At 41.3% G+C, this 14,848-nt stretch overlaps 1 protein-coding gene across 6 annotated transcripts in view; it reads right to left on the reverse strand.

Moving 5' to 3' along the window:
- Window positions 1-7,208: 7,208 nt before the first annotated feature.
- Window positions 7,209-14,848, reverse strand: part of LOC106571893 (protein bicaudal D homolog 2) — a 74,606-nt gene continuing 66,966 nt past the window's right edge. For 2 of the 6 annotated variants that reach the window (XM_014145427.2, XM_014145431.2), the window contains one exon: window positions 7,209-13,149. In XM_014145427.2, the coding sequence (XP_014000902.1) occupies window positions 12,786-13,149 (364 nt within the window). In that variant the 3' untranslated portion in view covers window positions 7,209-12,785. The remainder of the gene's footprint in view (window positions 13,150-14,848) is intronic. The other 4 variants (XM_014145430.2, XR_006759223.1, XM_014145432.2 and 1 more) reach the window with 4 other exon arrangements.

A 14,848-nucleotide genomic window follows, 5' to 3' on the forward strand; every position in this document is an offset into this window, starting at 1 on the left:
TTTTGTCTTCTTCTAATCCCGCTAAAGGGGAAAGTAATTCAAAAGTAACGTTAATGAGTTGGGTAATCCAAAAGTTACCTTACTGATTACAATTTTGGACAGATAATTAGTAAGTGATTACATTTATAAAGTAACCTACCCAACCCTGAACCTATTACCATATTATAACCCCAAATCACATATTTCCAATGATTATGTTTTTGAGTCCGTAAACAGTGCTTCAAAATATGTTTAAACAAACTCTCACGTCAGTCTCATGGACTGTCAGTTCCCACCCAGCCCCATCCTTCTACCAAACAAAGTGGCAGGATCAGGCCTTGGAAAACACAGATTGTTTTACCTTTAATACTGACCATTTAACAGGGTCATTATAACAGAACATATGTTGAAATGAGCATCACTGTAGGCCTAAATCGATGCCCCATTTGGCCATTTGTATAAGGGTCGTTGGGTGCTTTCATCACTGCATTAATGGTTATCATTGGGCTTGGCTTCCCCCTTGGTCCTTTGACTAGATTCATCTATAATGGTTGAGAAGAAAAGACACTGAAACACAAATATTAACTGGCATTTCTATGTCACTGCATTCTCCCTCCCATAGATGAGCAGTGTTGATTCCTCTTGAATTCCCAGCATGCTGAATAAACCTTGTCAGCTGTCCCTGTGAGTTAGTTTTCAGAGGAACACGGAATTGATAGAGGCAGAAAGCCAAATTGCTTGCTTAAATATGAAATACTTTGCTATTTCTGTTTCATAACCAACTGTTAATTTGCCCCTCAGAATAAAAATGCAAAGTTTGAGGTGACGGTATGACACCCTGAATTACAATTCATTTTAATGTCTAATGCCAAATTAAATAAAGGTTAAATATATATTTTTTAAATAATGTCAACGAACATGTGATACTGTGTAGAGCTACTGTCTGTAGCCACCCTCTGCCATCAATAACCATATGATCGTAAAGTATGTTTGTGGCATGTTGTAATGGTGTCTAACTTTCCTAGACATATCAAGGCCTACTGTTTGGCTAACTGTGTTACCATTTTGAACCAATCACGTGGGTAATGGTCGACTGTGGTAGGTCCTTCTCTCTCCTGTCTCTCTCCCTCCCTTTGAGTTAACCCATGTCAATTTAGCTATGCGCAATTAACCCCTTTTGTGCCTTTTGTTTGTCGTTGCACGCTCCTCGTCTGCCCTTGATCAACACAGACAAAGTGTTGGAGTCTGTAGTGACATGCCCACTGGCTGGCTGGCTGCCATTCACTTGTTCATTCACTGACACTCTGCAGTCTGTGATAGTCTGTGTCCGGCTACTGTAGCTAGCCATACCAGGCACTAAGGGCAAGCACAGAAAAAAAGTTGTAGGCTACATTATTGTAGGCTGCAGGTAGCCTAGCGGTTAAAGTATTGGGATAAGTAAACGAAAATGTGCTTGTTCAAATACCCAAGGTGAAAAGTCTGTTTATATGCTCTTGTCATACAAAATGAGTAAGGCACTTAACAGTGTTGTGTTCGAGACCATCTAAAGGGAGACTGGAGCAAATCGAGTCAAGACCAAGACCAGAGGAGGGGTGAGACCGGGAGGGGGACAAGGGGTCCAAGTCAAGACCGAGACCAGGAAAATGCGAGTCCAATTCTAGACCACGATCGACATTTTGTAAAATCGCCACCATAATAAGAGTTCAAAATGTCCAATATTTCTATGTTCATATTTCAGAAGGACATATGGATTCTTTAAACATTTAGAATGGTGAAAAAATGCATGCTGAGGGAAAATAGAGCCACTCTACAAATGATTACTAACCCAAACATAGTGGGGAACAATGAGGGCCTTCTACCCCTTCAGAGAAGGGTTAAGGATTTATAAAATAATTATAATAACAATAATTATTATAATTACATTATTCTTTTCAATGATGTTCTGATTTAATCTCTTCAATTTTGTTGGAAAGGGTTAACGTTGAAGCGAAAGAATATCCAATCAGGATTCTTCTTTTGTGGTCTCTGGGGAGATAAATCTAGCTAGCTAAGTCAGCCATTGGCTAAGCCTTCAGAAGCTAGATAGAAGGTGCTGTTCAACTGTATGAGGGCAACATTTTGGAGTGACAGTGGAATCAACTGGGTGGGACCATTTTAACAAAAAACATATGGAAACTTCTGCCTTCTCAAAAGCCAAAAGGTAACTGCAAAATAGCAAGCATTGTGTGGCTCAGTTGGTAGAGCATGGTGTTTGTGGGTTCGTTTCCCACGGGGGACCAGTACGGAGAAAGAAATGTATGAAATGCATGCATTCACTACTGTAAGTCGCTCTGGATAAGAGCGTCTGCTAAATGACTAAAATATAAATGTAATTAGTTTTCTGACGGTCTAGCTAGCTGTCTTTTGTTATAGGCTAGTTTGCAGCAGCTGCAGCAGGTGTTATCAAAGAGGATGTTGTTGCCTGTTTGTCATCTTCTCCCTTTTCAAGAATAACTTTCAACAAGAAGTTAAGTTTCAAATTATCATCTGGTGAGTGGAACTGTGTTTTGTATTGCAGCGCCTTTGCTGTTGTTAGCCATCTCGTTGACAATAACTTATGTGTGAAACATTGTTGCATTTAAACTTTAGTGAAATGTTTTTTGCAATGGGAAGCAATTGTTGTCCATTTTTATTAGGAATGCGTAGCCTAATGCTTGTGTTTTTGTATTCTTGTGATTGGGACCTACTGGCTTATGTCCGAGAGAATGGACTGCCTTACCTTTAACATCATTCTGTGTGTGACTGCTGTTTTTCCATCGCCCCTATGCAGTGGTGTAGTGGAGCCTGGAGAAGTGGGTATACTCAAATTTTGCCAAACAAATCCCAAACCGCTTGCCCAGCGAAGGAAAAAGCCAATGAAAAAACCTATGTTTTCTAGGGTTTTATATAGCAAAACAAATACATGTTTCAGATTTGCACTCTCTAAATCACATCTTTTGGAGGTCTGAGGAGTATTGTTGTAATAATCATGTATAATGTATAATTATAACAACATCCTCTGGTCACCTGGGGGCTCCCACAGTCAAAGCCACAGATCAGTGCTAAATAGCACCAGTTTCTGAAAGAGAGAGAGATACACACATTTATTTCCACAGGGCCGGGGGGTGAGACAGGGATGCAGCTTAAGCCCCACCCTCTTCAACATATATCAACGAATTGGCGATGGCACAAGAACAGTCTGCAGCACCCGGCCTCACCCTACTCGAATCTGAAGTCAAATGTCTACTGTTTTCTGATGATCTAATGCTTCTGTCCCCAACCACGGAGGGCCTACAGTAGCACCTAGATCTTCGGCACAGATTCCGTCAGACCTGGGCCCTGACAGTAAATCTCAGTAAGACAAAAATAATGGTGTTCCAAAAAAGGTCCAGTTCCCAGGACCACGAACACAAATTCCATCTAGACACCGTTGCCCTAGAGCACACAAAAAACGATATATACCTCGGCTTAAACATCAGCGCCACAGGTAACTTCCACAAAGATGTGAACGATCTGAGAGACAAGGCAAGAAGGGCCTTCTATGCCATCAAAGGAACACAAAATGTGACATACCAATTTGGATCTGGCTAAAAAATACTTGAATCAGTTATAGAACCCATTGCCCTTTATGGTTGTGAGGTCTGGGATCCGCTCACCAACCAAGAATTCACAAAATGGGACAAAGACTGCATGCAGAATTCTGCAAAAATATTCTCTGTGTACAACGTAAAACACCAAATAATGCATGCAGAGCAGAATTAGGCCGATACCCGCTAATTATCAAAATCCAGAAAAGAGACGTGAAATTCTACAACCACCTAAAAGGAAGCGATTCCCAAACCCGCTATAACAAAGCCATCACCTACAGAGAAATTAACCCGGAGAAGAGCCCCCTAAGCACACTGGTCCTGGGGCTCTGTTCACAAAGACAAACAGACCCCACAGAGGCCCAGGACAGCAACACAATTAGACCCAACCAAATCATGAGAAAACAAAAAGATTTGACACATTGGAAAGAATTTACAAAAAAAACTGAGCAAAAACTGAACTAGAATGCTATTTGGCTCTAAACAGAGAGTATACAGTGGCAGAATACCTGACCACTGTGACTGACCCAAAATTAAGGAAATCTTTGACTATGTACGGACTCGGTGAGTATAGCCTTGCTATTGAGAAAGGCTGCCGAAGGCAGACCTGGCTCTCAAGAGAAGACAGGCTATGTGCACACTGCCCACAAAATGAGGTGGAAACTGAGCTGCACTTCCTAACCTCCTGCCAAATGTATGACCATATTAGAGACACATATTTCCCTCAGATTACACAGACTCACAAAAAATGTAAAAACATATCCAATTTTGATATACTCCCATATCTACTGGGTGAAATACCACAGTGTTCATTCACAGCAGCAATATTTGTGACCTGTTGCCACAAGAAAAGGGCAACCAGTGAAGAACAAACACCATTGTAAAATGAACCTATATTTATGTTATTTTGTCTTTTGTACTTTAACTATTTGTACATCATTACAACACTGTATATATACATAATGACATTTGAAATGTATCTATTCTTTTGGAACTTTTGTGAGTGTAATGTTTACTGTTTTGTATTGTTAACTTCACTTTTGTTTATTATCTATTTCACTTGCTTTGGCAATGTATACATATGTTTCCCATGCCAATAAAGCCCCTTAAATTGAATTGAAATTGAGAGGGAAGAGAGAGAGATGGCAAGAGATAGTCAGAGGGAGGGAAATGGATAAAGGAGAGAGGATGGGAGGACAGAAAGAAACAGAGTGAAAATGGGGGGAGGGAGTAAGAGAAGCGCAGAGAATTGGAGGAAAAAGAAAGGTAGGCAGAGAGATAAGAGAGATGTGGGGGAAAGGAGGGGAGGTGTGAGTTAGGCCATCCACTTCTTTCACACCAATTTCAAATCACACCTCCTCTGCTGTTATCAAACCACATCACTCATCAAAGAGTGTGAACTGAAAATAAAGTATCCTGGTGAACATTTTGCATGACATGTTTTGTCATGATTTCAATGAGAACAAGGGTAGAGGCACACACCTACAGATTCCAGGGAGATAGATCTCTTTTGGAGTATCCATTTCTCTCATGAGCATAGGGGAGAAGACACATCCCTGTCCAGCCGGACTATATGGAATGTTTGGTGTATGATGAGGATGAGGTCACACAGTTCGTTAGACCTGCTGTGTGTGTGTTTGTGTGAGTTTGTGTGTGTGTGTGCGAGCGCAGCAGTCAGAGACACATGAGTCAGACATGGTGATGCTGTCTGTTTGGCCGTGTGTGTGTGTGTGTGTGTGTGTGTGTGTGTGTGTGTGTGTGTGTGTGTGTGTGTGTGTGTGTGTGTGTGTGTGTGTGTGTGTGTGTGTGTGTGTGTGTGTGTGTGTGTGTGTGTGTGTTCTGTGCACCACCTGATGCATTCAATGCTCCTTCAGGGTTCTCATGTGTTCAGCTCATCACATGACAGGAATGGCTGAGAAAGAGAGAGGACTCTTTGTGTTAGGTTACGGTTTAGTAGCCCCAAACCACTGACAGCAGCACACTCACAATTGCGTACACACTCACACACACATACAAAACACACTTGTGCACAAACACGTACCCATATCATATCACTCAAAAAAGAGTGAAGAATCTCATTGGATTCAGACAGATACTGGATACCACTGTATTTGTCAGTGTTATGGTGACCCCAATTGGTCAGACAGGATACTGCACCAACCACTGTGAGACGATGCTGCATGCTATTTCAAGTACAATCATACCACCTGAATTTTGAATGGAGCAGTGGGATAGAACATATTCCACTGACCCATATGGCATAATGAACAGGAAATGGGGGAGATTCCATGACGACAAAGCGTCCACTGTGGGGGATAGTGATGTCATAGACTGCCAATGGAGTGACCTCTCACCTTTCTTTCATACAGTATCCTGATTCTGCAAATCGGGACTTTTTTCAGTTGGGGCAGTCTCTGTTATGTAGTGTGGTTGGTAAATGGTACACTGTAGCCTAGTTGTATGTGATTCTTTGTGTATGAATAGTATGTATTATCGTTTTCATGTTTGAGCCCTGCATGCAAACCACTAATTGTCTTGATTAGAGCACTTCTTCCATCACTCAGACATCACACTCACTGTTGGCCATACACACACACACATTGCTTTTCAATGTCACCAGATTTGGGACAGAATTTGTTCTGTACTTGTGGGGTTTCAGAGACCCAAAGCCAGTCATCCTCATCAGCCCCCCTTTACAGAGAGGACTAGAGGAGGAAATCAGTCGTTTAGAGCAGAGCACTGCTTGCAGAACTTTCGCCTCTCTCCCACCATCTCTCGCTGTGATAGATTATTTAAAAACTCAATGAATGGTCCTTTTTTTCCATTCTACTTCTGTAAGATGGCTATTAATCAAAATTGCACGGTGGTCTAAAAATGCAATTTATAAACTTGGACATTAGAATAAAATAAATCCTTATTTTTGTAGAATGACAGCTTCTGAATGGGACCAATTCTTTTATTACTTGTATTGTTTATCAGTTTCTATATTTTGTATCAATTCTTCTTTTCTGAAAATCAATAGAGCTCTACATATTCTTGCCATATAAAACCGTCCACGTGGTATAAAACTGTTGCATGAGACAAATGGGGCAAGTCTTTATGACTCATGGAAACTGGTCCTAATGGAGCGTGGACAGGAAGTTACTGGGGGTGGAGAGGTCAAGAGTCACCGGGTTTGTTTGTATGTGGGAGTTTTTTCTAATACACAGCAGCAAATTATGGATAAGAGAGAGGGAGGAAAAGGACAGAAAAAGAGAGTAAATGGGAAAAAAAGATCTAGAGAGTTAAAGAGATATAAAGGGGAGAGATATGGAGAACAGAAAAATAAAATGGAAAATAACAGGAAGAATAGAGAAGACAAAGGATGAGGGCAGGGAGAGAGGAAAAAGAGGGGGAGTCAGACAGAAGGTGGGGGTGGAAGAATTTTGTGCATTGTGTGAAATTTGATCATGTCATGGAGTCTTTACAGACAGCTGGGAAGTCCCCCCTCAGTTCTCCCTCATTCTGTTTCCCAGCTGGGGATCTTCTGGGGGGGAGCCTGCAGCATCAGACTGGCTCCACAATTAACTCTTAATTTACTTACAGTGGGAAAGTTTGGGATGAAAATACACACGGGACACTTTGTCTTTTTAGTCACATTTATTGATTTGAACCAGTATGACTACCTTTACACAGACATAACACCTCTCTATAGGAAAACAAAACCAAACACTTTCATAGGATTAGCTCAGCAGTAATACATTAGACTAAACTCATTTTTTCATCATTTTATTTTTTCACTTTTTCAGCATCTCCAAAGTTATAGGTTTGTTTTCGATTTTCTGTGTAAAGGTTCCCATGACTGAAAAACATGCATATGACAATAAGTTTTAATCAATATGCCACTAATAAAATGCACATTATTGATAAGAATACAGTACTGTATGACAATCCAAATAAATACCAACATACAGATGAAGTCGTTATTTCATATAAAGGTATCAAACTCAATATGGATCAATACTGAAACACAATATGACAATATAAAGTTTGCACGGCTAGTGTATTATCACAATGCTATCGCTTCCAGCAAACAGAAAACTTTTATTTTCCTTGTAAAACAGCATTTAAATTGCACTTTATTTTCTCCGTATTTTTAGCTTCTGAACCGTATTGATAACGTTTTACGCCTCAACAAACAAGCATTGGCTATGATGGCACTATTCAAGCTTGTTGATGCAAAATCTGTTTTCTATTTCCTGAAATCACAACACTTTAATATATGACGTAAAAAAAGATTCAAGAATAAAAAAACAAAAACAAATAAAAGAGAAAATGTGCTCTCTGCACATTTGCCAACAATACTATAGATATTACATTACCTTCACCATACAAAGCTAGAGATCATGTCGATGTTTCCAATAGTACACTGATCTGCACAAACACACAGTGGTGTTTGGAACATTTTGTTCAAAATGAGGCCAAAGGGATTTCTTTTGGTTCCCAAAGTTTGATAATAAAAAAACTACAATTTCTCAACACCCCTGAATTTGCTGTTGGGATCACTGACCTGCAGAATTCAATACAATATCAGTTGAATTGAGCTAATTTCAAAACGATCATCTCACTCCTGCAAAAAGGGCTACTCCTCTTTGCATTTATTGCTGCTCACAAAGTCATTCAACCCAAACTCCTCCCCTAAAAAATGAACAAAGTACTAGTCTACAATTCTCCCTTGAAACAATGAAAGGCACTACTGGTCAGAACGAAGAACAAAACAAACCCAAAGCAAAACCCGGGTAGCGCTTCAGCAGAAAGCCACAGCCCCAAACTACACCTTTCTCACTGATGTACGGCTTGTCTTTCTGATTCTTGATTCTTTTCAAACCTAAACGGTGTACCAAGATTTGGCACGATAAACAAAGAGAGAATTAAACAATTCCAATTTGGAATTTAATCGTTGCACTTGCAGAGAATTATGTGAGCCAGTGATCCCTTATCAGTGTGACACCCCTGGTAAGAAGATGGAAAAAACAAAATCATTTTGTCACTCCATTTTTTCCCCCAAGAACTTCTTACCATTTTATGAGTCAGAGCGTCGTCAAGTTTCTGCGCGTTATCTTTGAACTATTCCTAGGAATAATAAATACATGAAAACCCCAGAATTAGCTCACCCTGGATTTTGTTTAGAACATGGCAGTAGAACATACATAAAAATCAAACCAACAGCATAATAAAGTAATATGATGGCAATAAAAGGGTGGTTATTCAGATGGATCAATTCTCAGACGCACAATACCAATAGATGGATTCTGGTTTGCGGTGAGACTTTAGGAGAGTAAATGGTCTCTGTAGATGGTACAAAGAGACAATATACAGGAGGAAATATATTCCTACTAATATATGTGTATACTTGACTAAATAAGTCACAAACCATAGCACTACAAACCTTTCCTAGGTTAATAATATAAAGTTATATAATCCTATAATAAAAGTGCACAGGTTAAAGAAAACAAAGAAACTAAAACAAGAAAGATAAAACCAGACAAAACAGTTGGTTGATTTACATTGAGAAAAGACAACGGTTCCCCTGGCTTCTCATTGGAGGGATAACTCCGCCAATCACAAACTCTGATCATCATTTCATGAGGAGGGCAGAGTTCACTGTACTTGTGAGCATCGGCAGCAGCGCTGGGAAATGTGAAATACCTGTTCATTCCCATGCATAGGACATAGAGGTCATGCTATATAGCGAGTTAAAGGGCAACCTGGAGGAATATTTGATTTTCATATCAGAGATTTCATTTGATCTTTTTAGTCTTGAAGTGGGTTTCATAATCTTGGCCTATAGGGCTATCTGTTTTCTGCACAATGAATGTGACGTCGGCATTGTGAGAGGATCCTGTGTTGGAGGATCCTCATCCGGGCAGAATTAAATTACTGCAAAACGGAGAAACAAAGAAATCATAAAAATGTGCATTATTGGTACATTAGAGAGATGTTAACTTGCTCAGAAATAATTTCATTCCAATCAAAAACACGAAATAAGGAAGAGTAAAAAAATGTACACCGAAGCCCCAGTTAGTTACAGTAGCTACTAACTACCGGTTGGTGCAAACTGGGTTAGTTGTCCTGAAGCAGACTGTCATATCAACATTGTGTCAATATGTTTCAGAGGAGCCGATATAAAAAAGCACTACTGCATGAGGAAGACCAGTGAGTGCAAGAAGCTGATGACTTCACAAGTACCATGACCTTTGACACCTCCAAAACACATGATGAGCCCCAAGAGTTTAAACCACACCCCAGAACCAGGTCAGTTATAGGAGGGGCTTTCCTTAATGGCATGCAGGTTAATGAGAATGGGTGGGTGTTTTTTTTAGCATGCAGGCATTCAACCAATCAGGAATCAGACGAAGAGCGTGTGAGAGAACTCAAAGGTGAAGTGGGCGGAGCCTAAAGGCAGAGGTAGGAGGAGCTTATTCTGGTGGCATTCTATTGATGACACCAGATAAACAGACATTGATTTCAAACTAAACCAAGAGAACTAGGGAGGGTCTCTCTAGCCACAATCACATCCTGGATTATTAAATATATAGATTATTCAGTGAATCTATAGAGCCTACACAAGGGAACAGGGTTAGAGGGTCAACTAATTTGAATCAATGTCCACTGGTAAAATACCACACTTAGAGACAAAGTAGTCAAACAAAAACCTCATGTAAATAAATATTTGTCATTTTAGAGCATCTCCCTCAGAAAACCCTGGAACTCATTTCCCCAAACACAGTATCAAAATCATGTTCAGAATCAGCTGAGAGAGCTCGTCTTTCTCAGCTCTCCAGCCGTAGGTGCTTTTAAACACCAGTATTACTTCTCTCTCCTCTACTACTCTCTACACCCAGCGCAAACTGATACAAAGTGTGAATCTATCACTGTCGCTTAAGTGGAACAAGAACAGAATAGTGATTTTCCCTCCCGTGGAGGTTTTTCTCTGATGTGAGCGATAGCCTTGTCTCCATACTGTGTGGTGTGACTAAAGGCCTTGTAGGGCAGCGCAGCACATACTCAACTCAAGCAGGGTTGAGGATGTACCTCGTTCTGAGGAACCAAAGCTCTCCCTCTCTATATCCGAGAGAGGTGGCCTAGGAGTATCCTAGAAGATTAGAACCTGATTACGATCGTATTATTAAGAATATATAGTTTTATATAGGTTACTGGTAGAAAAAGCATAATTGAATTAATCTTCAAGAATCTCCTCGCGTCAACCCTGCTTTTAGCATCATAAAGCTAACAACGTGTATGCATTACATGGATTTATCTAACACAAGCCCCACATCAGTTTTTTAATCTGCCTGGCGCTAGATTGCAAGGGTTAAAGCTTTTTTTGGGACAATAAAGACAGTACATTGGTTGTCCTCTCACATCCACACAGCATCTCAGAAATGAATCTATTTGCAATATTTGGAGAAAACAACATACACACAAGGGTCTTTCACCTCAGTGTCGGAGCTGAGATTACACACACACACACACACACACACACACACACACACACACACACACACACACACACACACACAGGCAGGGTTCCAGAACACACGTGCGCAAGGACGTTACCTGACAATATTCAGGGTTTTTCCCCACAATCCCCCTCTCTACTTAAAAGGAGAGTGGCGTTGCAGGGCGAGCAAGCTGCTGACAATCTAAAAGAGAGAGGGGTTGTCATGACAACAAAGCGACGAACCACAGGTTAGAGACATGAGTAGGACAGGGTTTTCAGCCACATAACCACACATAGTTCATTTGAGAGCTCAAAAGGGCCTCCCAAAAGAGAAAGAGAGAAGCAACAGGGAGAGAGAGGAAGAGAGATCAGCATTAGGCTGACAGATACAAAGACAGGGCTTTACATCGATAGATAGAAAGATAGATGTAGCTAATTTCAAGTGTTTGTGTCGACAGGCACTTTGCCGAGGGATATTGGTCGGTTTTGTTTGTAGAATTATGATCCAGATCTGGGTGCCATTGATTTTTGTGCTCTTTTAGGATCTTTTCTGTTATTACAAAAATCACCATCAATCAAAACTATATTGTATCTGTTCACAGTTATTTGATCATTTTCTTTCGTTCTTAAGTAATATGGCTCTGCGAGAATCCACCAATATGACATATACTGGGTCACATGGAATAGCCCTGTTTGTTTCTGCAGACGTTAAATAACTGCTCTGGTTCAAATGTAGAGCCCTGTAGCACATGTGCATGTGCTGCGACACACCTGTTTACAGAGAAAAACGGCTATAAAGCTCAGTAGCATTTTCAGCTGCAAAGCCATGCGATTGGACTGCCTGACTCTGCCGCGTTGGTGTACAGCTTAAAGGATCTTGAAATTAAACCCCTGTGGTCTTAGGTGCTCCTTTACCGCCCACCTCCGACATCATTAATTATCAGCCAACCCGCTTTGAGAATTTAGAATTTCAGTTAGAAAATCCAGCAAATCACACTGGGCTCCCTAGCAACAGCACGGGGAGTTTGCATATTGTTTTGTTTAATTTGTTTATGTAAACATTAATGAGCAACCTGATTGGTCAGTGGGTTGCTGGGGCTGGCTCAGTCCTGGGGGGCCAGGAGAGAAAGGGGAAGAGGAGCGGGGGCTTTATCAAAGGAGCACCAACGCCAACAGGCAAGCAAAACGAGGAGAGGACGTCAACTTCTGTCACATGACCCTAAAAGTGACACCCTCTTCACAAGTCCCCACCCCCCAAATGCATTATGGTTACCAGGCAATATACTCAGGGGGGTCAGAACACACTAAGCACAAAAGCTGCCACCTTTTACATCATCAAGTACAGCACCATGACGGCAGAAAGAAGAGACACCCCATAATATCCACAGAAGCCCAACGGCGGCCGGTTGAGGCCATATCCACATGCCATACATTATGTCTACTACAATCCCACTTCTAGGGCACACTGTACTGTACGGTACAGTACATACACATCTGCATTCCCCTAAGCGTTTACACTAGCAGGCGTGAGTGGCCTTACGTGGCCATAGGCATAAGTATGTACTATAGTTTAGACATACACCAGGCGCTATGAGGCTGCAGGCTGAGCAGGCAGGGAGCTAAGCGAGCGTAGTAGTGCTCTTTAACACTAAATCAGGGGAGGACCTCGGGCTCCTCCCCTCTGTACACAGCAGTCCCATGCTGACAATGCAGCCGCTTCAGTCGCAGTAGATCTTGTACTTCTCGCTGCAGAAGACCACTGGGCCTCCCAGGATGCCGTTGGGCATGATGTTGGGCTCACTGGGGCGACCGATGCCGGCGCAGGTGAGCCCGTGACTTACGTGGGGGTTGTTGGCGGTGTTGGTCTGGCCGTTGGTGGTCCTGCCGTTGGTGGTCCTGCCTTTAGGTTTGCCCCCGCGGCGGGTCTGCTCGGTGTCAAACTCCAGGTCCTCCAAGCGCTGGGTCAGGGCTAGCTTCTGCTGGATGGCCATACGGAGGAGGGAGTTCAGGGTCTTCTTCTCATCCTCTGCCGCAGACAGCTGTCTCTGCATCTCATCCAGCTGAGTCACATACTCGTCACAGCTACAGTAGAAGGAGGGAGAGAGAGAGAGAGAGAGAGGGATGGAGGGAGAGAGATCACATTAGAATAAGGCATTTGTCTCCAACGTCAGTGAGATTCCAGTCCTTAAACATTTACTGCATTTTCACTAGCCATCCAATAGGTGGCAGTAGAAACCTCCAGTGTTAACAGTCAAAGGCACAGTGATCTGACAGTGACTGTGGTCTGTATGGATCACTACCATTGGTAATGGTCTGGATCTCCAATCTGACTGTTCATATTGTCTGTGGCTATTTCAGATGGATTTCACTGACCTTCAAGCCCACTGAAAATCAATGCAAGAAAAAAGGCTTAACCTACATTCGTCTTGACCTTTGACGTACTTCCCCAGTGCCCGTCTTCTCCACCAGATAAAGCCCTTGAGGTGTCTACCAGAGCCTTGCCATCCGGCAGTCTACCATTTCTTCAGACTATCTCTCCATCTCCCCAGCACCACTCTCTTCTCCCTGGAAACCTCTCTGTCCTAAACTTTTTTGTGCTGAGCGATAAGTGCTTTTTGGAGGTCAGTTCGGTTTCGGTTCGATTATGAAAAAATAATCATGGTTTTCGATTTCGGTTTTGATACTTTTTTTAAACATGAAATGCACTATGCATTATGTGGGTTGAATGCTGTAACAATACAGAATAAAACAACTAATATAAGTCACATGATGGTTGTGAATGCCCATTACTGCTTATCACATATTAACCATAATTTATTCACATTACGTCACATTAATAAAAATGTTAAGCTGTTGTGTATATTACATTTGTTTTATTTCAAGTCATCACCTCATCTCTATAGAGCTGTTTCCTGACAAAATAGAGCTGCTTCTGACAAAATCCCAATTTTGTAGTTTTTCAATGTAAATATGGCATACTTTTATGACTGCTGAACACTATCAATCACTTAAACCAGTGGTTCCCAAACTTTAAAGGAACTTACTCTTTGTTGTAATAGTAGAATGCACAAGGTGACATTACTAAATTGGGTAGTGCATCATCAGTTCCTCATCATGAGTCATGTTAGTCATTGCATACCTTAGAGAGCTATTTATAACTTGTCAGAAATGTCCAGATCAACTATCCCATGTTAGCTAATGTTTTTTAGCTAGTTCTTTTTGCCCATAGACTTTGTCGTAATGTTCGAGTCACTAAAATATGATATGAATAAACATTAGACATGGCAAAATGTATTGAATTGCAAGAACATTTGCTTTAAAACTGCAACATTTCTCTGCACCTTACGACAAACTGTGTAGAATTGCAGGAAATATGTTTTAAATCCAAATAATTGAAAGATGTAGGTGAAAAAATAACAAAAAGGTTGGTTAATGCTCAGCACTATAAACATCCTATTCAAGTAAGAACAGTAGGAACTCATTTCACCCCCACAAGACTCACTTAAGACCTCATCTGTATTGCACTGGGGCAGTAGAAAATGTTGAGATGTATTTACTATTCACTAAAAGCCCAGCTACGCATGATTCACTTTGTACTGCTAATATCCAAACACAGTATGCATATATACGCAGAGTTTAATGGCTGAACATATATCCCATTTGAATGTATCCCGGGGTTGGGGTTTATGTGGGCTGTGTTGATGTTGACTATAACCCCTATTGGTGTAATTAACATTCATGAACAGCGAGGCTGAGGGCTGAGGTTGAAAGCAGCTCTACC

This window comes from Salmo salar, chromosome ssa15, assembly GCF_905237065.1.
Source record: "Salmo salar chromosome ssa15, Ssal_v3.1, whole genome shotgun sequence".
Classification (NCBI taxonomy): Eukaryota; Metazoa; Chordata; class Actinopteri; order Salmoniformes; family Salmonidae; genus Salmo; species Salmo salar.